Consider the following 25,944-nt stretch of genomic DNA (forward strand, 5'->3'; position numbering starts at 1 on the left):
ATCCCATGTACCCTGACCAACAGGGCTCTACTGCAGTTACACAGACACAGTCCCAGCCTGCTGACAGCCTCCTATCTCCAAGGCCTGCACTCCACTTTCTCCAGCGCCATGGACTTGGCAGGGCTGCACTCCCAGGGGCAGCCCTCAAACACTGGGAGGTAGGAGCTGGTGGATGAATGCCCCAGCACGCCTATCCTCTGCTGAGATGATTCTGAAGCATGTTCCACGCAGCTTTCAGTATCCCCAGCATGACAGCGCCCCAGCTGCCCTCAATGATGCCCTGCCCATCAAGGCACCCTTCCTTGCCTCACAGTGCCTCTGGTTTATTTATATTTCTTGAGGTAATTTTCCTAATAAATTACCTGTGCCCAAGTCCCTGGATCAGGGTCTGCCTCAGGAAAATCCAAACTAAGATACCACCCTATGCTATTTCTGAATCATTCTTAAATCTTCTACTACCTTTAAGTAATTGCTGAATTTAATTACTTTAAGAATTTAAATAATTTATCTTTAAGCATACCACAGATAGTTCTGGCATTAATTATACATTCTTTTATTGTTTATGTTATGAGCTAAACTAGAGCATGAATGCACAGTCCTTTTGTTCTGCTATTATTATAAAATAATCCAATCTAATCCAAGAACTACATAACTCTATTGTAGTGCAATATAACAGTAAAATTCAGAACTCCTGTGAAAATTCAAGTCCAGGGTTTCCTATAACTTTAATATCTAAGATAAGCTCTGCTTAATTGCAGTGGTTTATTCTTTGGGTAGATTATTGTTCTATTATAATTGTATACTTTATATAATTATAATAATATATTATTATTATTCTATCTGGTATTATTTCAGTATTTATTTTCCTAAATTATATTAGATGACATACTCTGACTTCCCAACCTGTGTTCCAAGGCACACTAGCACCCCTGATATGTTAATAGATATGTTGGGGATAGTGGAATAGGAAGGAGAAAAGCAAGTTTCTCCGGTCACTTAGTTTGGAAATCACTGCTTGCTACAATTCACCATAGGGATTCATGACACACATTAGTATATTAAGATTGTAAGAAATTCTCTAAAAAATAAACTATTGTCTTCTGTGTGAATCTGGGCTGCCCTCAAGACTCATTTTAACAAGTAAAATGTGATGGAAGAGACATTGTGCAAGTTCAAGAGCCCAGACCTCAAGAGGCCTCTTAGCGTCTGCCTTCCCCTTCGAACATGTGTTCAACCACCACCATGGCAGTAAGACCCTCTAGCCTGAAGGACAAGAAAGATGAGGACGAGATGCAAGTCACTCCACGCAGCCAACAGCGAGTACCAACCAGACACAGAAGTGAGGCCATCCTGGACTTTCTAGCCTAGACGATCACCTCACTAAAACCTAGGTGGGTCCCCTGAAACATATAAGTGGATCCCCCAAATCCAGCAGAACCACCAAGCCAACACTCCAAACATGAAAAATAGAAAACCACTGTTGTTTCAAAATAGGGGTTCAAAAACTATGGACCACATTTAGTGTGTTTTTGTAGAAACCTTAAGCAAAAAATGGATATTACACTTTTTTTTTTTTTTTAGCTGAGCCATCCTGCCACCTGTTGGCAGCTGAACCACTGCTCAGCTTGGGCCGGGACTCAAACCGCTGTTGCTCAGAGCTCAAACTCTTGAGCGAGCTCTTAACCAACTGAGCCACTCGGCGGCCCTTGGATTTTACATTTTTAAATCAAAAGAAGACTGTCTCCTCTTGGGGGAAGAGTTTCGCTCTGTGAGGCCATGGTTTGCCTTCACTCAAGATTACAAATAACATCATTTGGAGAGAGAAGAAGAGCCTTACATAACTTGTTTGCAGTTGGCAATGCTTTTGGGTCCTTTATTTGGCAGGAAGAGTTGGTAAAGTGATGATACCATTTTGGGAACATAAGTAACTGCCCTTTAGAGTAAAAGGATAACAGGAGGATAGAAATGTAAGTTTTCAGGCATAGCCCCAGAACCCGAACCAGTACAGTAATGGAATGTTCCATTGGTCAAGCAACCCATTGGAATTTATAAGGAATTGAGAAGGCACTGAGCATGGGCAGCTCTATTAAGACAGATTTGTCCTTGGACCTTGGAGCCCCGGAGACCCTTTCAGAAAGCCTGAGGTGAAAAACTGTCATAATAAAATTAAAATTAAAGACTGAAAGGACAGAAAGCCGAGGCCCATGAGAACCTAGTTGTCTTCTTAAAGATATCCATTTCTGGTGTATTTATGAATTATAATAAAGATGATTATATACAAAAAACAAAAAGAAGACTATCTCGCTTCTTCTTTGTGCCTGGGAGGGGGGGGCACTGCGCCCAGCGACTCGGCAGCCATAACCATGCCAAAAAACGAGTATATTGGATCACACCATAAGCGCTATGGATATCACTTGTGTTACCATGAGACAAAGAGAAAGAAGGAAGGTCAAGAGGCTCATGAACTGTTCAAAGAAGGCAAAAATGATGAATGGTCTCAAAGTTAAGCTCTACCACAAACAGCACCAGGCTGCGAAAATACACATGAAAAAGACTATCAAGATACATGGAAAGAGAAACTCCAAACAAAATAAGATGAAAAGAATCCACAAGGAGTGGTACCTGCATATCTACTGGGCAGAGAGGGACAGTCATGAGCTAAAGTACTTTCCAATATGATGAAACAAAAACGAAAAGGGAAAGCGGGAAAATGGAAGTCCCTCTGCCCAAAGTGCGTGCCCAGGGAGAAGCAGAGGAATGAAGGCTATTTGAACAGGAAAGAGAAAGAAGAAAGCGTGGAAGATGATGGCAACTGAAGTCTGCTTTGCTGGAGATGGCTTTACTCGAAAACCATCTAAATATGAAAGATTCATCAGGCCGATGGGCTTCCATTTCCAGAAGGCTCATGTACCACATCTTAGCTGGGAGCCACCTTCTGCCTACCAGTGCTGGGTGTAAAGAAGAGTCCCCCTTCCCCACTGCATACAGCTCTGGGTGTTATTACCAAAGATACGCTCACTGAGGTGAACGTGAGGGAGATGGGCCTTGTGACACGGGAAGCAAGATCATTTGGGGAAATATGCCCAGGTTACCAACAGTCCTGAAAATGATGGATGCAATAAACACAGTCTCATTGGTTTGACAGCAGGCTCCTACAAAGTAACTCCTTATATTTACTGCACTAGCTGGGAAAACCACTTTACTGTGATGTTTCTGAGTATTACCAAACAGCTTACATGTCTGCAGTCATCAAGAGAACTGCTTATTCTATTGTAAAGAACATTAAAATGGCCCAGTTTCTTTTTAAAGAATACTTCATAAGACATGAAAGTTATGTAAAATTCAAATTTCAGTGACCATAACTAAAGTTCTATTGGAAAACAGTCACGCTCACTCACTTAAGTATTGTCTGTGGTTGCTATCCTGCTATAACGGTAGAGTTAGGTATCTGGAAGAGAAACCATGTAGTCAGCAAAGCCTAAAATATTTTCTATCTAGCCCTTTATGGAAAAAGTTTGCCAATCCATTTTAAAGCAAAGGATTTTAAGATGGTTTGCTGTACCACAATAGTTACTTAAGGTTTTAAAATTTCATCCCATTAGATTTTTTTTTACTTACAGTACTGTTTTATAGTTATAGTTATGCTTATATATTTAAATTAGTTATTAATTTCTGGAGTATATCATTGTAGTTGGTTTTTCTTTTCTGAAGCTTACTAAGATATTCTCTGTAGCTTAGTCTGTAATCAGAATTTATAAATGTTTCATAGGTACTAGAAAATAATATATGTTCTCTGTTAGCTGGGTATCCAAGTACGACATATGATGTGTGATTAAAAAAATACAGTAAATATTTAAATTTAAAAAAATTATTACAGTAAAAGACACATTGCCATTAGTCCCCCTCAAAATATTCCCCTTCACTTTGAACACACGTATCCCATGGTTCTTGCCACTTTCTGAAGCAGGTCTGGAAGTCCTCTTTCATGAGTGTCTTTAGTTGCACTGTCACGGCTGCCTCAATGTCCTGAATCGATTCAAAATGTTTACCTTTCATGGTCATTTTGACTTTGGGAAAGAGCCAGAAGTCGCACGGTGCCAGATCCAGTGAATAAGGTGGATGAGGACATACTGTAATATTTTTATTTGACAGAAATTGCTGTATACCAGAAGCGATGTATGACACGAAGCGTTGTCATGATGGAGGATGAAGTAAAGACGCTCACGAAAGAGGACTTCCAGAGCTGCTTCAGAAAACGGCAAGAACAATGGGACAAGTGTGTTCAAAGCAAGGGGGAGTATCTTGAGGGAGACTAATGGCAATGTGTCTTTCACTGTAATAATTTTTTTTATTTAAACATTCACCATATTTTTTATCACACCTTGTATATCTACTACTTCTGCCTCATTAAGTATACTAAATAGGTCCCCTTTTCTTTCCTTAATCTATTTTAGAAAATATTAAATCATTATGAAATAATTAAGTTTCCCACAATTTCTAACTTTCTAATAGTTTTAAATTTATTTTAGAATTCATTTCTATATTTTGATGAGTTTAGAAATACATTGGCACCATTGATTAGTTTTATTTCCCAAATACAGTATATATGAATGGCCACCAAAAAGGGCTGATCCCACAGCCAGAAAGGTCCAGGCCAGCATTCTAATTTTCCTTTTTTGTTTTCCTTCATTAAATTGAACAGCATACTGAGACTTAAATAAACTCAGACATTCCAATGTCTGGATTTTTCTTTTTCCAAAGTTAGCAAATGAGAAAAGAAAAACAATTCACAACAGAGGAAAGAAAAATCATTAAGAAAAGAAAATATAAATTGAATGATTAAAAGTGTGTGTGTGTGCGTGTGTGTGTGTGTGTGTGTGTGTGTGAGTGTGTGTGTAAGTGGGGAGGGACAGAATATTCACTTATTCTCTTCTCCTAGCTAGATTATTCTAAACATAAAATTTACATTAGAGAAAAGGAAAATAAGCAATTATTCTGTAACTACTATAGGAAGGGCATTAAATCAGTTTCCAATTTGAGCCTCACCAATGAGCTAGCTATGTGATACTGGGAAAAACATGTTAAAGTAGAATTAAGGTAGGTCCAGTCTGGCATTGAAAACAATGAGAAGCTTGCCAAAACTACTGTGCATTGTCCAGGCGAAGACGGTCAGGAGCACGGGTCATGTGGGAATGGTCCAGGATGCTGGACAGCTGGCGGACATCAAGACTCAGAAGGGATGTCAGCTGTCAACAAGAGAGGTGGAACCAGCTCTTACTAGAAACATCAGTTGATGTCAGATCAAAGACCAAAGGAAGGCCTATGTTGGAAAGCCAAAGCTAAGAGGAGATAAGAATAGAACTTAAGTGGGGGCAAAGTAGTTGCAGAACAGAATTCAGTCTGTGCCGAAGGCAGGCAGGAAACTCAGCAGTGCAAACCAGTGTATCAGGAGACAGCATCAAACTCCAGATTCTCTATCCAATTCAAAAGTCAGGAGCAAAACAAGGCCAGCCAGAAAAGTCTGGAGAGCTGTACCTACACCATTCCAATAGGAAGGACTCTAGAGTTGGCTTTGTGGATGGAGTCTCCGACCAGATTTCAAGGGGTCTCTGGCCATGATGCAGTTAAATTCTAAGTTCTTACACTTTGGAAGGGGTTAAGTTCAATGATATCCAAAGTTCTATCCAGCTCACCAAGTGTTTAGAACTCTAACATTCTATAAATCTAAAACTATGCATTAAGTTCCAATGGAGAAATGAGGGTATTAAATGTTTTATCCAGGGAAACAGTTTACTGGACTCCCTCCCACCACCATCATCCCCCCTCTACCCATACACATAAATATCCCACCACTTCCACCTAATTCTTTCCACTAAAAGGCAGTATGGAATGGCTTACAGTCCTCCTGGAAAAAAAAAATGGGGAATGGGGACGCAGAGAAGTGAGATGACATTCCATTCCATCCTGACTCACTTAAAGACATCATTTGATTCTCAGTCACAAAGAATTTTCTTCACAGGTTGGAAAGAGCCCTGGTCCTAAGCAGCTAGTTTGCAGTTGCAGCAGTTCCCTTTGCATTCTGTGAGCCAAAATGATGAATTCCAGGGCTGTGTTTCATTCTTTTTCCCTCCAGGCTGATTTTATAGTAACAACACATAGCCACTTAAATCTGTCTCCAAATAACCAACATTCAGAAAATGTACCATATAAAATACAGAGATTTTACAAGGGACCATCTATGAGCTGATAATGGCAGAGCTGCCATGGAATGTATAAGAAAACAAATGTAACCCTCACCAAATGTCAGGTCTATTTATCCAAATCAGCCCTCTGCAGTGAATGCCAGATAAACCTACAATGACATGATTCAAAGCATTATGAAAGGTTGGGAGGAGGTTACAATAAACTAAATATGTAGGTTGAGGATATATATAAATCACATGAAATGTGGCTTCACAAGATACTAATAGAAGTCAGGGGGGAAAGGCTGGCAGAAGAGATTTTTAAATGTGATCATATGGGAAAGAACTATTAGGCCGACCAAAAAGTTTCAGAGGGAGAAAACAATAAGTTTCTCTATGTGTATTAAAAACATGTAGACACGGAGAGTGGACTATTGTGAGGTTTAGAGAAGGGAGGAATTAACCAGCGTTAAGAGACTCCATGCCTCCTGGCCGTGGCACTAGTGTCAGCAGGGGATCTTAACCTCTGAGCTCCTCAATGCTCTCACCTCTCATTCTACTCTTCACCCGCCTTAGGCAGACAGGACTTTCATGACGTCTCTACTTTCTCAACATTCAAATCGAGTCTGAGGAAAAGGTTCGGAAAAATTCATTTACACTAAGGAATAAAGGTTCATGCTTTAACTCTCCCTGTGCTGTCTGAAGCTGAAGAATGAGTACACTTCTAAGCCAAAACTAAAGAATTTCTAACTGCAGAGTCTGTGAAATGAACAAACTATGTGTTAGGAAGGGTTATATTTCATGAACTAGAGGTAACTTCCAGCCCTTCTAAATTATATCATAACGGTGACCACTGATAAAATCCTCCCTGTTCTCTAAGCAAACCACTTGTTCAATGAAGCCTTCATGAAAATAAGTAAAACTCAACTAGGAGGTTGATACATAATATCTATATATTTTTTTAATTTTAAAACTGTTTAAATTGTGAAAGATGGATAAGGAGAGAGAACATGGGCCAGGGAAGGAAGGTAGGAGGGAAGACTAAAATGGGGATTATTTAAGGAACAGAAAAGGGGAAGAGACAAGAGATAGATAGCTCATAGAAATTAAATATGCGGTAGCTTTTCTTTTTCTTTTTAGAAAATTCACCATCCATTAATGAATTCTTAGCAGACATATCAGAAAATGAAAGAATCAACCAAGAAAGAGGAAGATTTGGGACGCAGGAAAGAAAGCCAGTGCAGGAGAGAGCTGTCCAGAACCACAGCTGTACTGTCGGCCTGGAGCAAGCGGCCGGCAGCTGCAGGAGGCAGGTCTCAGTGGAACAGGGGAAGCTGTAGACAGGAGAACACAACTGAGAGCTCGGGCACTGAAGAGCAGAGCTGTGCTAGACGGCAGATCGGAAGGTAAAAGCGACCCCAGCTGAGAGCAGCCAACAGGGGACATCCCAGGGCCGGGAAGTGAGCCCTCTTCAGGCACAGACTGCGTCAGAGAGGGGCCAGGGTCTGGCTCCCACCTTGAGATGCAGAGGGAATGCTGGTGCCCTTCCCACAGCTGACAGTCAAAGTGGCTACCAGGAGTCTCTGTGCAGAAGGAGTTTGATTTTCTACCACAAATAAAAATTCAGGGTATTATAGATGTCATTTAACAGAAAAGTAGGTCTTCAGCTTTCAGGAAGACCAAGATGCCCACCAAAGCTTTGAAAAATGTAACCATAACGACAAAGGAGAACTCATAGATATATTTTACTCAGTTCAAAGGCCCAGACTGAAGATTTTCATAGAGGCTACTGACACAGCACAGCAACTAAGGAACACACAAAAGTGTTTCCTTCTTTATGAGATACAACCACAAATGCACTGAATAACATAAGTGGGATGTTCACAAGTTCCAAATTCATTGCCCACACTGCGAAACAAGTATCTCTTGAAAGGGAATAGAATATGAGCTATGAAGGTTCATTTCTGCTTTAGAAACAACTAAGCACTATTATCAGGCTTTATTAAGAGTGCTATACAAAGTTACAATAAATGTATTCCTAAGTCTTGTGAGCTATTTTAAAAAATATTTTAAGTTGAAGAAAAATCACTTACTGAGCTGCAATACGGCCATACAGGCCAACTAGAATGGCAGTGCTTTATTTTTGCAGGAATTAAATTAAATCAGTACAATAATACTAGTTACATCATCCTAATTAGGGTTTGATTGGCAGTTAAAATAACTTGATTAAATCAAAATTATGGAAGTTAATTCATATCATTACAGTTTGGTAGAGAAGAATCTCTCAAAAACATGGAGTTGGTGAATTTTTTAAATGATATAGGAGAACTTTGACGGTAAAAGAATTCAGAAGTGTAATTTCTGATTCTTGAGGATTGAGTCTCGTAAAACCGATTGAGCACCGTTGGGTGCCAAGCTCCATGCTTTCATGCATTTCTGTTTTTCAGTTCTCATTAGGATGTAAGTATTGGCGTGTGTGCCATACATATGAGAAACTGAGGCTCAGTGGAATCAGGGAACGTGCTCAAGACCAAGAGTTAGTAGTAGGAGACTCTGGTCCCAAATTCAGGCTTCTGACTTTCTGTGATCATAGTAGAGACCTCCCATGTTAGGTTAAAGTTCTCATTTCTGATGACCACTGCTCTTCTCTTTTTATTTTCACCTGACACTCGTGGTCTTCCCTTGTCTCCCTTTGGCCAGTTCTGCCTAACTTGGATTGATTCATACATTCACTGAGTGCCAGAAACCCAAACAGGCACTAGAAATAAAAATCAGAAAGACATAGTCTCTTACGACATGTCACTGTAGGTTCATCAGTTGTAACAAAAGCACCACGCTGGTGGGGATGGTGAGAGTGGGGTGGCTGTGCATGTGTGGGGCAAGGAGGTATGAAAACTCCATCCTTCCCTCTCAATTTTGCTGTGAACCTGACCCTGATCTAAAAAAAGCTGTCTTTAAAACAAAAACAAAAAAAGACATAGTCTCTGTCTTAAAAATACACTGTCTTGTCAAGGAGAATTAGAGAAATAAATGATGACAGTTGAGTGCAATACGATGTCTGACAATTAAGTTCGTTAACTTGTTGCAATGATGCTGCTAACCTTTTTTGATATCAGAGGGATTATTCATTATGAATTTATACCAACTGGACAAATAGTTAGCCAAGTTTACTATTTGGAAGTGCTGAAAAGGCTGTGTGAAAAAGGTAGATGACCTGAACTTTTTGCTAACAATTCATGACTCTTGCATCACAACAATGCACCAGCTCACACGGCACTGTCTGTGAGGGAGTTTTTAGCCAGTAAACAAATAACTGTATTGGAACAGCCTCCCGACTCACCTGATCTGGCCACCAATGACTTCTTTCTTTACCCAAAGATAAAGGAAATATTGAAAGGTAGACATTTTGATGACATTCAGGACATCAAGGGTAATACAACAACAGCTCTGATGGCCATTCCAGAAAGAGTTCCAGAATTGCTTTGAAGGGTGGACTAGGCACTGGCATTGGTGCATAGCTTCCCAAAGGGAGTACTTTGAAGGTGACCTTAGTGATATTCAGCAGTGAGGTATGTAGCACTTTTTCTAGGATGAATTTGCGAACTTCACTGTCTGACCTCGTAGATGCTTCGATGCAGCAGCATAGGGGGGGCTCCTTAAAATAGACAAGTGGGGCAGAAAAGCTCCTGAAACCAGTGTTCATTTTAAAGGATGAGTAGTAGCAACCAGTGAGACAAAGAAGCTGCATCGTTTAGGGACTAGCAGCGAGTGCGTGGGAAGACACAGAGGATTAAACGTCCAGGGCACATTATTAGGAATTGCAAATGCTTGTAAGGTGAAAAGGTGGGAAATGCAATTATACGTGTTAAGGTTTAAACTTGACCTGTGCAGAGTCTCTGAAGGACGCACACCAGGAAGTAGAGTGACCACATTTGCCTGATGGTACCAAGATGCCAGTTTTTTAAAACTAACATTATACTGTGGCACCTTTGAAGTTACAATCCTTCCATCAACAGCCAAAAGGATGCTCCAGGTCCAACTATCCAATATTCTGTACAAGTCTATTAACATTAATTTGAAGCCAATTTTGGAAATAATCAAATTAGATGAAGCTCTTTAATAAACCTTTGATTGAACAATATTTGTTTAGCACCTCTGTTAGAAGGCCCTGAACTAGGGCATTTAATTTTACAGTACTATGATATAGTCAATTCTGAAAATACATAAATATTCAATTTTATATTAGAAACTTAACTGAAAATTCAGATCACTCAAAACCCAAAATAACTCATTTTACTAAAGGAGTTGCCACAGTACTGTAAAAGGTAAATTTATCTAATGCTGTTTGTTTTATTTATCCCAGTGTAGTGTATGCAACTGTTCAAAAATGCCTCACTAGGGCTGTACAGACATGTATACTTGTAGATAGCATTTTTAAAAAAGCAACTTAAAGTTGTCAGCACTTTCTTTCCAAGTTACTTTTATTTTTCTATGATTATTTTTTTCCTCCTGATAAAATTATACTGTTCACTATTTCAACTTTTGAACTATCTTTCCTCTTCACCTACCTAATCCTATCTGTCCTTCAGGACTCGTCTCAGGTGACGCAGTCTCCAGGAAGCCTTCCCTTACTTGCCCAGATGGAGGTGGTTGCCCCCTCTCTGGGCTGCAGCCCCAGCAGCATGTGTTGACCCGGCACTATGCACACACTATTCACCCATCGCTGTACTTGTTTACTTCCTACCTAGACCATGGAGCCCCTCAAGGGCCCAGACCTCATCTGTCACCTCTGTATCTGCAGCACCAGGGCCCAGAGTCAGTGGCCAATGGTGTGAGGAGAGAAAGAGGAGAAATAAAATGAATTGTGGTTTACTGTCTCCATCAATTCTCTCTTCCTTGATCCTCATTCGTGTCTTCCAATTATTTCTCCCCAAGTACTAACACGACATCATCTTCATCCTTTTCTCTTTAGTTTCAATACACACCATGATCTTCATCTCTCTGAGGTCCCAACTGCGGCAAAAACGCTGATGCATTGTGAGCGCCTCTGGTTTAGCAGTTCGTCGCCCCTCAGCATTACAGGGAAGGGGTTTGCTTTAACAGGCCCTGGATGGGCCTCTATTATTAATCTCCTCTTCTGTGCTTCAGCTCAGAACTTTTAACATGCTTTTAGCTTTGCCTAGTTTTCAAGATCAGCAGCTGGGTAAACAAACTTTCTGCAACACCCTGGATAAAATGGCAAGCTCAAGGGGAAACTGTTCAACCTTTAGATTTAAAAAAAAAAAACAAAAAACCTTGCTCATAGCGTGGACGGGGAGTAGGAACACCTGAGATCTGAGGGAATGTGCGTGGGCTGGCGGGGGAAGGAAAACTCACTTGATGACAAAACCATGCAGCTGCCTTCCTGAATGAGACCCACCGCTCCTGCGAGTAGCATCAAACTATATTTAGCAAGAATAGCACAAAAGTGAGGTAAGTGGCTGACATTTCTGGTAGGCACTTTCAAAAGAGTCTGTGAATTTCACAGAAGAATGCAAAGGGAATCACCAGATTCTAAAACATTTAAATGAATGCTTACCATGGGCGGGTAAGTTATCTTGGAAAATTACTCCGGAAATTAATCAAAACTTACTCAATAAAAATACTTTGGAAGGAAGATTTTGAAACAGGAGAGGAAACCTTTAAGTACATTTAGGAGAGTGACTTTGTAAAAATCATAAATGCTTCTGTTTTCACATTTGGATATAAAATTGGGTGAAAAGGGTAAGAGGTTTTTTTGTTTTTGTTTTTATTCAAGAAACACCATGAGCGCATCATTCCTAGATTTTTGTTTTTAAAGTTGTCTGCAATGAAAATTCACTCTCACAAATCTCTGCATTTTTACATACTTAACAACTTTCTAAAATAAAAATGGAGGCTGAGGAAAGTGTCTATCAGCATTAAAGGAAAGCATTTATAATATAATATTTATAACGTAATGTTTAATAGCAGACAACAGGCAAAAACATGGTAATCTAGCTACTGTCACCAAAACAATGTTTTTACTATAGGAATGATTGGAAAACCACACTAAAAAAATTGTAGCATGTGTATCAATACGCTCAAAAAAACACGAAAAAGACAATAAAATACTAACAGGCACAGCCTATACCTGCAATACTTTTTTAAACCAACATTTTTAAAACAGTTATATGAAAAATATGGAAATCTAACTTCGTAGACATATAAAAACAAATGTTTTTATCGAGGAGTTTTTTAAAAAAAGTTTTTTTAAAGTCTTCTAGAAAGTCTTCAAGGGTTACTCTAATGAAAGTCCAGGAGCGCAGAGCTTTTTTCTTCTTCTTTTTTTAAATGCTGTATTCCTAGTGCTCAAAACAGTTGCTGACACATAGTAGGTGTTCAATAATTATCTGTTGAATAAATGAGTGAGAGAATGAATAAATCAGAAGCATATACCATTGAATCTCCTGGGTCCCTCAGGTGAGGAAGGAGGTTTTGCTGACTCTAAGTTACTAGAAAAATTTGAATTCCACCAGGTATCCCCTTCAAGACATCTCTTCAGGGTGGGGAAAATGGGTGAAAGTGGTCAAAAGGTAAAAACTTGCAGTTATAATACTAATAAGTTCTGGGGATATAGTGTACATCATGGTGACAATAGTCAACCATGCTGTGTTATATATTTAAAAGTTGCTGAGAGACTAGATCTTAAAAGTTCTCATCACAACAAAAAACTGTAACAACGTGAGGTCATGAATGTTAACTAAACTTATTGTGGTGATCATCTCTCTCTCTTTCTCTCTCTCTCTCTCTCTCTCTCTCTCTCTCTCTCTCTATATATATATATATATATATATATATATATATATATATATATATATATGAGGTATGATCAAAACATAAAGTGAATGTTTAAATTTAAAAAATTATTACAGTAAAAGACACAGTGCCATTTATCCCCCTCAAAATACTGCCCTTCTCTTTGAACACACTTATCTCATAGCTCTTGCTACTTTCTGAAGCAGTTCTGGAAGTCTTCGTTCATGAGTGTCTTTAGTTGCACTGTCATGGCTGCCTCGATGTCCTGAATCATTTTGACTTTGGGGAAGAGCCAGAAGTCACATGGTGCCAGATCCAGTGAATAAGGTGGATAAGGACACACCATAATGTTTTTATTTGACAGAAATTGTTGTACCAGACGCGATGTGTGACACGGAGCATTGTCATGATGGAGGATGAAACCATTTGCCCATTTCTCAGGCTGTTTTCTATGCACATTGTTTCTAAAATGCTCTAATAAGCCTGATAATATTCAGGGTTCACTGTAGTGTTCCTGGGTACAAACTCAGCTGGCACAATTCCATCAAGGTCAAAAAACACAATTAACATCACCTTGATGTTACTTGTAGATCTTGATTGTTGCGCTTTTTTTGCATGAGGAGAACTGGGTGATTTCCATTGAGAGCTCTGAACCTTGGTCTCAGGATCATAACCATAGACCCAAGTTTTATCTCCTATGATGACATGTCTTAAAAAGCTGGAACCTGAAGTGGCATGATCATGCAACTCCAATGAAACTAACACAAGCTGTTGCTTTTGTTCGACAGTCAAAATGCATGGAAGAAATTTCGCACTGACTCGCCTCATATTCAAATCTGTTGTTAAAATGCCTTGAATGGAACCATAAGAGATGTTCAGATCCTCAGAAATGTCTGACCCTAATGGTCAGTCGCCTGTTTGACCAAATCATTTCACTTACTCTTTCAACATTCTCTTGGGTTTTTGATGTTGCAGGAAGTCCCAATCTCTCCTTGTCTTCAATTGATTCATGACCATTATGAAATCACTCGAACCACTTGTAAACCATCTTCATGGTCCCTGCAGCATCACCATAAACTAATTTTAACATTGTGTGTTTCTTAGCACTATTTTGCAGTTTGAAACAAAATTTCATGATAATGCGTTGTTCGTGATCCATGATTTAGGGCACACTTTAAAACACACCTTCTCTCAACCATAGCTCATACCTGACTAACTGCACCAAACAAGTCGAAACTTGTCACACACTGTTACTAAGATTCTATGTGCTGCTTCCCATATTGAAGATCCCTGCCTTTCTGTTGGATGGCACTCGGCAGTGGCATTCACCTTATTTTTTTATCACACCTGGTGTGTGTGTGTGTGTGTGTGTGTGTGTGTGTGTGTGTGTGTGTGTAAAACGTATATTGGGTCATCGGGAAAGTCATGACACATTTTTGCATTGAAAAATACGTCATGACTTTCCCAATGACCCAATATATAATATATATGTTATATATATAGAATCATGTTGTACACCTTAAATTAATACATGTTATATGTCAATTATACCTAAATAAGAGTGGAGGAAAAAAAGACGTCCCTTTTGGTTAATTAGAAAATAGAAGTCATTGATAAGCAAACTCATTTTATGATCAAAAAAAAATTCCTTTGTTTCACAAGTTTAAGAAACCACTCCATTATAAAGTCATAATGCTCACAACATCATGGGCCTGCCACCTCCCCCATGCTTTCTCTAGACCCACCTATATCTACTCTGCCTCTTGATCACTGAGCTCCATGCACACTGTCCTCTTCACTTCTTAAACTCCCAATCATGCACCCACCACCCAGTAAGCTTCTCTGAGATGTCTGCTGGTCTCCCTCTCTCTTCTCCTTCAGGATTCTGCTCAAATGCCACTTTATCAGAGAGGCCCTAATCAGCCAGCTGAACACCCAACTTTTGGCACTCCTCATTTCTCTTCCCTGCATTTTCACCAACTCACTGTGTTTCATTTACTTCTCTATCCCCAGTGCTTAACAAATATTTATTCAGTGATTGAATAAACAAGGACACAGCAACGTTTCATGTACCACTTCAGGGAGGAAATATGATACATGTAAAAAGTATTGCCTTTTGAATCCCATTCATAACTATTCACTGTGTGCCTGACCTTGAGACTAACCTTCCCATGCTTCAGAATTTTCATCTGTAAAGTGGGAATACTAAATATACTTTTCTGGTAAGTATTGTACTTGGCATTGAAAAAATGCTGGGTCTTATCCTTCCTTTCTCCCTGCCTCCTTTTTGTGGTTGGTAGCTAATGTGTCTGTGATTCACAAGTTCTGAGATTGCTGTGAAAGATAGGAACAATGTGTTGAGCAGACCTTTAACAATATTCCCAAAAACAACTCATGTGGATTCTGTTTGTGTGTAATAACTGATGGGCTGAATACAAGGCACAAAAGAAAACCTTCTCTTCTGAACCAACATAGAGACATTTGAGGATGATTTTATGAAGCTGTAGAACTGACCTGAAAGCATGATTATTTCAGAATAATGGTAAATCTGGGAAGCATTCCAAAGAGAGAAAAAAAGAAACTGAAGGGGAGTATGGATGGAGCAGGCACTTTACATTGAGAAAAGAGAACAGGAAAGGTCATGTCAGAGTGTGGAAGACCATGATGCCAGACTAAACAGACTAAAGAGACCAGATTTAATACTATTGTTATGAGAGAGCCACTAAACACTTTGAATATTACAAAAATATAAAATCATATAATGAAAATGGTAAATTCTGAAATGTTCACAGAGACTTCCGAAAGTCAAGCAATAGACAGTGCTAATGAACCCAGTGACATCTGTTCAGAAAAACAAAGAACAAGGTTATAAATGGGAATGTATCATATCCTAACCTTCCCTGGTCACCACTGTTTGATCCACCATAGGAGAAGAGACTTGAGCGGAAGAGACTGAAGAACTGCGTACCACGAGAGAGCACCAAAAAACGTCAACGCACTGGCACAAGGGAGCCGGAAACCTGGGCTCCAAGCCACATGGGCTCTCCTGTGGTCTGTGTGTAACAGCAGGACCCATGATGTGACCTCTCCCATCAAATTCCTTCTCCTAAGACTATCCTTTAGTCTCTTCTCTGTACTTTGACTCCTTGTTCCTTCTTCAGTCTAAATAAAGACATAAGAGCCTTATGGTTTCCAAAGCGCTGGAACTCCCCTTCTGTATACATGAGTAGAAACAGGAAGGTGACAGATTATTTAATGCACCCCAAAGAGGGAAAATATAAACTAATCTATTATAGATACGGCTAACAGTCTTTTCACAGCAGGATCCTGTAACAGGATTTAGCAAGGAATAAAAGTTTAAGGACTTAGAAAACCAATTAACTTAACTTTGAGGTTCTTAAAGTTATAAAAGTTTTGGCAGCTAAATAACAAGATAAAACTGGTATCTGCCTAAGTTTTCTGTTTTTCCTGGGTCCACTCTTCTCACAGCACGGATATGATTTATTTAGACTATCAAAGAGCTTTTCTAAGGTTCTCACAAGTGCCTATTATTGAAACTTGGTAACCATGGTGTGAAAGGAAAAGGTCATATTGATGAATTAAATGAATTAAAAACTGCTTGAGAGGCAAAGAGGCAAAAAGCAGGAATAAATGGCCAATTCTTATGTGGGGAAAGGTTAATGACTGAGGGCTCTCAGGCTTTACAGGACAGTCAGAGTTGTACTCAATGACCAGGAGTGGGAGTCCGATTCCTATTCCCCTGTTCTCTGCATATTGGTTCTTCACACAGAGCCCTATTGACTGAAGAGCATTTGATACATGGAGGAGATACAGGCAGTGTGTAGAAGAAGTGCTTAACATCTAGGAGGGAACAAACAGGTAATGACCAGTGAGTGACTCATGTAGAGATCCCCAGATATAAAGGCGAGAGAAATAAAATTACATTTGCATAATTTTATTTTCTAAGAACTTTGATATATACTACATAGAAATACACAGGCCTTTTCAGAAGGAATTTATGGTATTTGAATAAAATTACTTAATTTATTGGCATAAGAACAAATGTTCCACCCTGAAGAATAGCTTAAGCTGACATCCAGATATGCAAAAACCACAAAGCCTATTTTATAGACTGAGAAATGTAAAAATAATACAAGTGAAACTGATAAAAAAAAATTGAGAATTACTAACCTTTTCTGAGACAAACTTGAAAAATTGGTACACGTTTTAACAAAAGCACAACCTGACATGAATGGAAAATTCAGAAATCCAATACTCTAATTGATTAACATTAACCTTTTGTGACCCATAAATCAATCTGGCATTTTTAAAACATCATGACAAACTTAACAGCAGAGGCTCAGAAAAACCAACACACTCTTGCCTTAACCTCCCTTTGTCTCAGTTTCCTTATATGTAAAAAGGGAAATAACAAAACTTACCTCACAGGATGATGTTAAGAGTTAAGTGAGATCAGGAATGTGAGTTTTTAACACAGTAAAGGCAAAAAATAATGTTAAATTGTTATTGTTGTTGTTGGTATTTATGACAAACTAAACCCAAACAACATGCCACAGACAATCAAGACATTGTGACTTTCTTGTTTATATCATTGTTATTCTCAGTACTTAAGAAGGCATATAAGATGCTTTCAAATGAAGAAAATACCTAGCTTTAAAATATCTTTCCACTAACCAATTTTGTGAAATGGAAGAGAATTACAAGTTGAACTAAATAAGCCAAAAAACAACAGCACAAAACACCAGTAAAACGCTAAGGACATAATTCTTAAATGTACAAATAGTATAATAGGTTCAAGCTTACCGTGCAGACAGTATTTTAATAAGCTCCTTCCTGTTCTGTACCCGAAGATGGTTAGTCTTATACTTGCTGTCATCAATCAGTTCAGGCAAATTCAAAATCTAAAAGGGAAAAAAATTTAATGTCTAATTGACCAGTTTTTCATGTACCTGCCTGTGGGTACTAGTGTCCAAGCTCTACCATTTGCTCCCCAAGACCATTCCTGGCTGGTCTTTAATCTTCTATCAACAGGAGATATACAGCAACAGAGGGAAGCAGCAGGGAGGATCATGCAATTAGGACATAATGCTGTGACTGGGTTGGTCATTTATAAGAAGTTTTTACTAGAGTTAAGTGCGTGCCTACATATGGGAGCACAGAAAAAGAATCATCAGACCATCGTAATAAGTATTGAATTCATATATGAGAATACAGGAAAAGAGTTATCAGATTCCCTCAATAACTCTCATCTAGAGGGAGTAGGAAGAGAGATACAAAATTGGATAAGACTGACCTAATTCTGAGAACCAATATCTTAAGTGCATGTCTGCACTTACATGAAGCCCATAGTCAACATACATCTTCTAGGCACATTCACTTATTTGTTCTGCATGTAAATGAAATAATATCATCTGTCCCAGCAGTCCTATCCAGGATGTTGTACAAGGCACTAAAATAAAGGGAAAGTGTATACAGTTCCCCCAAATGCTCACCATTAAAACAATGTCAAATTAAAAAATATTCTTCCTATAGAAGTGTCACTATTTTTCTTTAATATCTCTCCCTGAAGGAAAAACAAACAGAATGCTTTTATATACTTCCTCTTTTGTTTCTCTTCAACAAAGCAAAATCTATCTTACATGTCCCTCTAGACATCTTCCAATTAAAAAAAAAAAGAGTATAATGAAAGTACCAAGTGGGTCTGGAATTGAAAAAAAGTTTTAAAAAGAATGTGTCTGAGGACTTCCGGAAGATGGCAGAATAGATAGATACTGTGCCAACTGCCTCCCAGGATCACACCAAAGTTACAATTTATACAACATTCAACCTTGGAAGTCCCCTGAACACTAGATGAACAGAACCTCCAAATGAAGGGCTTAAAGAGGAGGCCACGTAGAGTCTGGTAGGATGGGTGGAGACGAGAGAGGGCGAACCCCGTGAGGGACACCTCAGTGGTAGAAAGGATTCTCCGGCTGGGGGAAGTAACCTCTGGCCCCACATCGAGCTCACCAGCCCAGAGTTACTTTTCTGGGAAGAGGAGTTCCATGATTGCTGGCAGTAGAAATTAGTGAGGACTCTCTTTGCTGAACACGGTGAAGCTGAGGGTGGCTAGAAAACCAGTGGAGCTGGCACATGGACTCACTCGCCAGTGAGTACTCACCCAGTACCTGGTGGAGGGAGTAGCTTTGTGAGCGGGGCCCAGGAGCCTGCGGGGAAAGACTGAGCTGAGTGCCTTTGGCGCAGTACCTGGAGGTTTTGGGACCATTGTTCCCTTGGTGTAGAGCTTGCACACAAGTAGTGTACAGGAGGGTGTCATTTCCTCCCACAAAGGGTCAGGTCCGGGACCACATTGGTCCAGTGGAATTGGCGCAGGAGTGCGTGTGTGCGTGCGCATGTGGCCTTGGATCCCCACCCTCCACAATGCTTGTGCTTTTAGCCAGAGAAATGCCTGGCGGGCGTGCTCAGGCTCCAACAGGCTGCTCCTTGAGATGTGGGAGTGTGCGAGTCACCTTGAGTCCCCGCTCTCCACACTGCGCATGCAGGGTTGCCAGGGTGGCGATTGGCTGTCAGGCTGCTCAGCCTGATCTATGAGCAGCTGATTGGGACAGGCTGAGACTGGGAGTTTTCCTGGGAGTGTTGGGCCCGGAGCTGTGTGCCTGTGTGATCCGGTTGGGGCTTTCCTGGCAAGTTTGTGTGGGCTGGTTGCCAGTGCAGGAGTGCATGCTGCTCTGACTTGGTGGGGGCCACTGACCACATCCTGTGGTGCCTTGGGGGTCTGCCCCGCCCACCTAGAGCTGTGTTACCAGGGGCACCCTGAGCCCCTGATGCCTAGCCCCCACCTCCACAGGCCACAGAGGGTATTTTGCAGCAGGAGACAGCCCAAAACAACCTGTAAGGATTTTTGGTGGTGAGTATTTTTCCAGACCAAACACCAGCTAATTGTGGGAAGCTCACTGCAAGCCTGAGAGGGAGGCTAGTGCATGATGTGTTGAGCCCTTCCCCGCAACATAGCTGGAGCTGAGTCACCCAGAGAGACTCTATTGCTGAGCCAGTTGTCTGCAGATTAAAGCGGGGCAGAGAGCCTTTTTCATTATTTTTTTTTCCTCTTTTTTTCCTTCTTTTTTTCTTCCCCCTTCTTTCCTTTATTACTTCTTTTCTTTTCTTTCTCTTTCATCTTTTTCTTCCTTTGCCTTCTTTTCTTTCATCTGTTTTCTTTTTGTCATTGTTTCTCAGACTTGTTTATCTGGATATTGCTTTGGTCACTGTTTTTCTGTCTTAACTTTTTTTGCGTTTGTGTCTGTGTCTCTTTTATATACTTTTGTTTCTATTGTCTGATCATTGCTTATCGAGTTTCTGTGGGAGTGTATTTGTGTTTTGGTGGTGTTCAGTTGCCTTGCTTTTTTTTGTTTTATGAAGTGGATATAGACCTAGCGCTGGTCCAGGAGCTGAGACGACACTGAATATGTAGAAACTACTGACCACAGACTTTACACACCTGTAACACCACCTTGCCCACCTACAGCTGCATTGCCAGGGGAAATCTGGGTGCCATGGTGACTGGCCCCACCCGCACGAACTGTGGAAAAGGTTTTTTACAACAGAAGGTGGTTTGCAGAGCCCTGGGGTCATCTTCATGGTGTTCAGTGACCACAAACATGCACCACAGCCACTTGGAGGCAGCTTTCATGAATTTGTGAGCGCGAGGTGGAAACTGGTTGTACATGATACAAGGGAGTCACAGGCCAGGTATTGGTGTAAGACCTGAATCTGCATTAACGTCTTAAAAACTACCAATCATGTTGCATAACTCACTTGAACTCCATCCTGCCAAGCTAGCACCACATCACAGAGGCATCCTCAACACCAGGTCAAATAGCCAGACACACATCCCTAAAGAGCCTCTTTCTATAGGTTGTCCTTACCGGCATCTGATAGCTGGCAACAGGCCTAGGGGGCCCTGGGCGTTTTCCTAAGCTGCCTCAGGAATGATATATGGGGGCAGCCAGCTTCAGTTCACACAGAGACCATCCCCACATGACCCCAGGTCTAGCACAGGCAGCAGCCAACTGCGTACAGCCTTGAGGCACCTATCAGGTAGCTACGGACTGGTAACAAACAGGTCTGAAATGGCTCAAGAGACACCAGAACCAATATACCCAGAGGCCAGTGTTAGACAAAACCAGAGTACTACCTGGTTGAACCTACAAGTGGCACCCTCAAAGGACATTTTCCACAGGCACAAGAGCCCAGAGTGGCCAAGCCTCCTCTGAGGGGACAACCTCCACACAGCATCTTGTATAATATGAATAGAGCCAATTCTCTCAGCTAATCAGTCTGAGGGTCAATCCCACCCTCTGACAAGCCAAAAGCAATTAAAGAGCAACTTCAACAGCAACACCTCTGGAACACACAGGACAGGAGAATACAGAGACTGTGCTATCCGAATATAAAGGACACATACTATAAGAACACCCAGCAACCACGGAGAGACATAGGTGATCTATCTAATACATTGAAGCAGTCACAGTGACAGCCAGAATGAAGAAACAAAGAAACATGTCCCAAGTAAAAGATCAGAAGAAACCTCTAGAAATAAAACTAAGTGAAACAGAGATATTCAACCTTTCAGAGACAGAGTACAGAATATTTAATGAACTTAGGACATAAAGAAGGATAGAGAAATTATAAAAAACAACCAGTTAGAACTAAAGAATACAATAACTGAAATGAAGAACACACTCGAAGGAATCACCAGTAGATTAGATGAAGCAGAGGATCGGATCAGTGATTTAGAAGACAAAATAGCAGAAATCACCCAGTTGGAGCAACAAAAAGAAAAAAGAATAAAAAAACAATGAAAATAGTTTAAGAGACGTGTGGGACAACATCAAGTGCAACAACATTCAAATCAAAGGAATACCAGAAGGAGAAGAGAAGAAGCAAGGGATCGAGAATGTATTTAAAGAAATAATGACTCAAAACTGCCCTACCCTGTTGAAGGAAATCAACATACAAGCCCAGGAAGTGCAGAGAGTTCCAAACAACTGAACCCAAACAGGTCCACACCAAGGCACACCATAGTTAAAATGGCAAAGGTCAAAGACAAAGACAGGATCCTAAAAGCAGCAAGAGAAAAACAGCACGTTACATACAAAGGAATTCCTATAACACTAACAGCTGACTTTTGAACAGAAACTCTGCAGGCCAGACGGGACTGGCAGGGAATATTCAAAGTGACACAAAATAAAGGCCTACAACCAAGATTGCTCTACCCATCACAGCTATCATGTAAAATGGAAGGAGAGATAAAGAGCTTCTCAGAAAAGGATAAGCTTAAGAAATTCATTACCACCAAGCCAGCATTGCAGGAAATGTTAAAAGGGTGTTTTTAAACAGAATAAAGGGAGGAAATAGCTAACCCAGGAAGACCAGAAATACAAATAACAAAATGTCAATAAATATGCACCTATCAATAATCACTTTAAATGTGAATGGGCTAAATGCTCCAATCCAAAGACATAGAATGGCTGAGCAGATAAGAAAAGAGGACCCATGCATATGCTGTTTACAAGAGACTCATCTCAGATCAAATGACACACACAGACTGAAAGTAAAGGGATGGAACAAGATATTTCACGCAAATGGAAATGAGAAAAAAGCTAATGCAGCAATACTTATTTCGGACAAAATAGACTTTAAAATGAAGACTACAATAATAAAAGACAAAGAAGGACACTACACAATAATAAAAGAATCAATTCAACAAGAGGACATAAGCCTAGTAAACATCTATGCACCCAACATAGGAGCCCCTAAATATATAAAACAAATTTTGACAGACATAAAGACAGAGATCAACAGCAACACTATCGTAGTAGGGGACTTCAACACCCCGTTGTCACCAATGGACAGATCCTGCAGACAGAAAATCAACCCAGAAAGTGGTATTAAATGACACTTTAGACCAGCTGGATTTAATCAGTATTTTTAGAGCATTTTACCCCAAAGCTAGAATATACATGCATTCTTCTCAAGTGCACATGGAACATTTTCCAAGATAGACCACATGCTAGGACACAAAACAAGTCTCAATAAATTTAAGAAGATTGAAATCATATCAAGCGTCTTCTCTGACCACAATGCTATGAAAATAGAAATCAATTATAAGAAGGAACACAGAAAGCACATAAATACATGGAGGCTGAATAACATGCTACTAAATAGCAACTGGGTCAAAACTGAGATCAAGGAAGAAATCAAAAGCTATCTCAAGACAAACGAAAATGAAAACACAACAACCCAAAATCTATGGGATGCAGTGAAAGCAGTCCTAAGAGGGAAAGTCATAGCAATGCAGGCCTATCTAAAGAAACAAGAACAATCTCATATCAACAGGCTATCTTTACACCTAAGGGAACTGGAAAAAGAACAGCAAAACAAGCCCAAAGGGGGTAAAAAAGAAGGAAATAATAAGGACCAGAGCAGAAATAAATGAAATAGAGACCAAAAAAAAATACAAAAGATCAATGAAACCAAGAGCTGTTTTTTTGACAAGATAAACAAAATCAACAAACCTTTAGCCAGACTCACCAAGAAAAAAAAAGGACTGACTGAAATTAATAAAATCAGAAGTGAAAGAGGAGAAGTGACAACAGATACCACAGAAATACAGAAAATTGTAAGAAAATACTACGAGCAGAAATATGACAACAAATTCGACAATCTGAATGAAATGGATAAATTTCTAGAAGCATACAATCTACGAAGTCTGAAGCAAAAAGAAACAGAAACTCTGAACAGACTGATTACTACCAAAGAAATTGAGTCAGTAATCAACAAGCTTCCAACAAACAAAAGTCCTGAACACCAGATGGCTTCAGAGGTGAATTTTACAAAACATTCAAAGAAGAATTAATATCTATTCTCGTCAAACTATTCCAAAAAATACAGAAGAAGAGAAGGCTCCCAAGTATATTTTATGAGGTCACTATTAATCTAACCCCAAAATCAGATAAAGATATTACAAAAAAAGAAAACTAGAGGCTGATATCCCTAATGAACATAGATGCAAAAATCCTCAACAAAATACTAGCAAACTGAATTCAGTATCACATTAAAAAAATTGTACATCACAATCAAGTGGGATTCATTCCTGGTGTGCAAGGTTGGTTCAATATCTGCAAATCAATTAATGTAATGCATCACATTAACAAAATGAAAAATAAAAATCATATGATCATATCAATAGATGCAGAAAAAGCACTTGCCAAAATCCAGCAGCCATTTATGATAAAAACTCTTAGCAAAGTGGGAATAGTGAGATCATATCTCAACATGATAAAGTCCATTATGATAAGCCCACAGCAAACATCTTACTCAACGGGGAAAGGCTAAAAGCTTTCCCCTTAATATCGGGAACTAAACAAGGCTGCCCACTTCTATTCAACATAGTTCTGGGAGTTCTAGTCACAGCAATCAGACAAGAAAATGAAATAAAAGGCATCCAAATTGGAAAGGAGGAAGTAAAATTGTCATTAAATGCAGATGACATGATACTATATAGAGAGAATCCCAAAGACTCCATCAAAAAACTGTTAGAACTGATAAATGAATTTAGTAAGATAGCAGGATACAAAATTAACATTCAGAAATCAGTTGCATTTGTATACACCAATAAAAAAACTATCAGAAGAAGAAATCAGGAAATCAATCCCTTTTACAATTGCTTCAAACACAATAAAATATCTAGGAATAAATTTAACCAAAGAAGTAAAAGACCTGTACTCAGAAAATTATGAGACACTGAAGAGAGAAATCAAAGAAGATACAAAAAAAAAATGGAAATACATACCATGTTCATGGATAGGTAGAATTAATATAGTTAAAATGTCAATACTACTTAAGGCAATATATAGATTCAATGCAATTTCTATCAAACTGCCAAGGACATTTTTCTCAGAGATACAACATATAATTCTAAAATTTATATGGAACATAAAAGACCCCGAATATCCACAGCAATCTTGAGATATAAGAACAAAGTGGGAGGTATCATGCTACCTGACATCAAATCATACTACAGGGCAACAGTAATCAAAACAGTATGGTACTGGATAAACACAGAAACATAGACCAATGGAACAGAATAGAGAGCCCATAAATAAACCCATCCATATATGGTCATTTAATCTATGACAATGGAAGCAAGAGTTCACATTGGAGTAAAGATAGTCTATTTAATAAATGGTGCTGGGAAAATTGCACTGACATCTGCAAAAAAGTGAAAATGGACTACCTGCTTACACCATACATGAGAACAAATTAAAAATGGATTAAAGACTCAACTGTAAGACCTGAAACCATAAAATTCCTAGAAGAGAAAATAGGGAGTAAATTTGCAGACGTTACCCTCAGTATTATTTTTACTGATATATCCCCTTAGGCAAGGGAAATAGAAGAAAACATAAATATATGGGATTACATCAAACGTAAAAGTTTTTTCACAGCAAAGGAAACCATCAATAAAACAAAAAGGCAGCCTACTGAACCAGAGAAGATATTTGCTAACGATGTATCTGATAAAGGGTTAATATCCAAAATTTATAAAACGCTCATTCAACTCAACACCAAATAAACAAACAACCCAATTAAAAAATGGACAGAGGATATGAAGAGCCATTTCTCTAAAGAGGACATACAGATGGCCAACAGGCATATGAAAAAACACTCAACCTCACTAATCATTAGAGAAATGCAAATAAAAACCACAATGAGATACCACTTCACTCCAGTCAGAATGGCATCATCAATAAAACAACAAACAAGTGCTGGCGAGGTTCTGGAGAAAAGTGAACCCTGGTGTACTGTTGGTGGGACTGCAGATTGGTGCAGCCATTATGGAAATCATTATGGAAGTATCTCAAAA

The 25,944-nt window shown here is 39.4% G+C and overlaps 1 protein-coding gene and 1 pseudogene across 5 annotated transcripts in view; one reads left to right on the plus strand and one right to left on the minus strand.

Moving 5' to 3' along the window:
* SUGCT (succinyl-CoA:glutarate-CoA transferase) overlaps positions 1-25,944 on the minus strand; it is a 798,083-nt gene that overhangs the window by 445,517 nt on the left and 326,622 nt on the right. For all 5 annotated transcript variants that reach the window (XM_019653837.1, XM_019653840.1, XM_019653838.1 and 2 more), the window contains one exon: positions 17,823-17,920. In XM_019653837.1, coding sequence (XP_019509382.1) covers positions 17,823-17,920 — 98 coding nt within the window. The remainder of the gene's footprint in view (positions 1-17,822; positions 17,921-25,944) is intronic.
* Positions 2,349-3,276, plus strand: LOC109388802 (ribosome biogenesis protein NSA2 homolog pseudogene; annotated as a pseudogene).

The sequence above is a fragment of the Hipposideros armiger genome, unplaced genomic scaffold (genome assembly GCF_001890085.2).
Source record: "Hipposideros armiger isolate ML-2016 unplaced genomic scaffold, ASM189008v1 scaffold_208, whole genome shotgun sequence".
Classification (NCBI taxonomy): domain Eukaryota; kingdom Metazoa; phylum Chordata; class Mammalia; order Chiroptera; family Hipposideridae; genus Hipposideros; species Hipposideros armiger.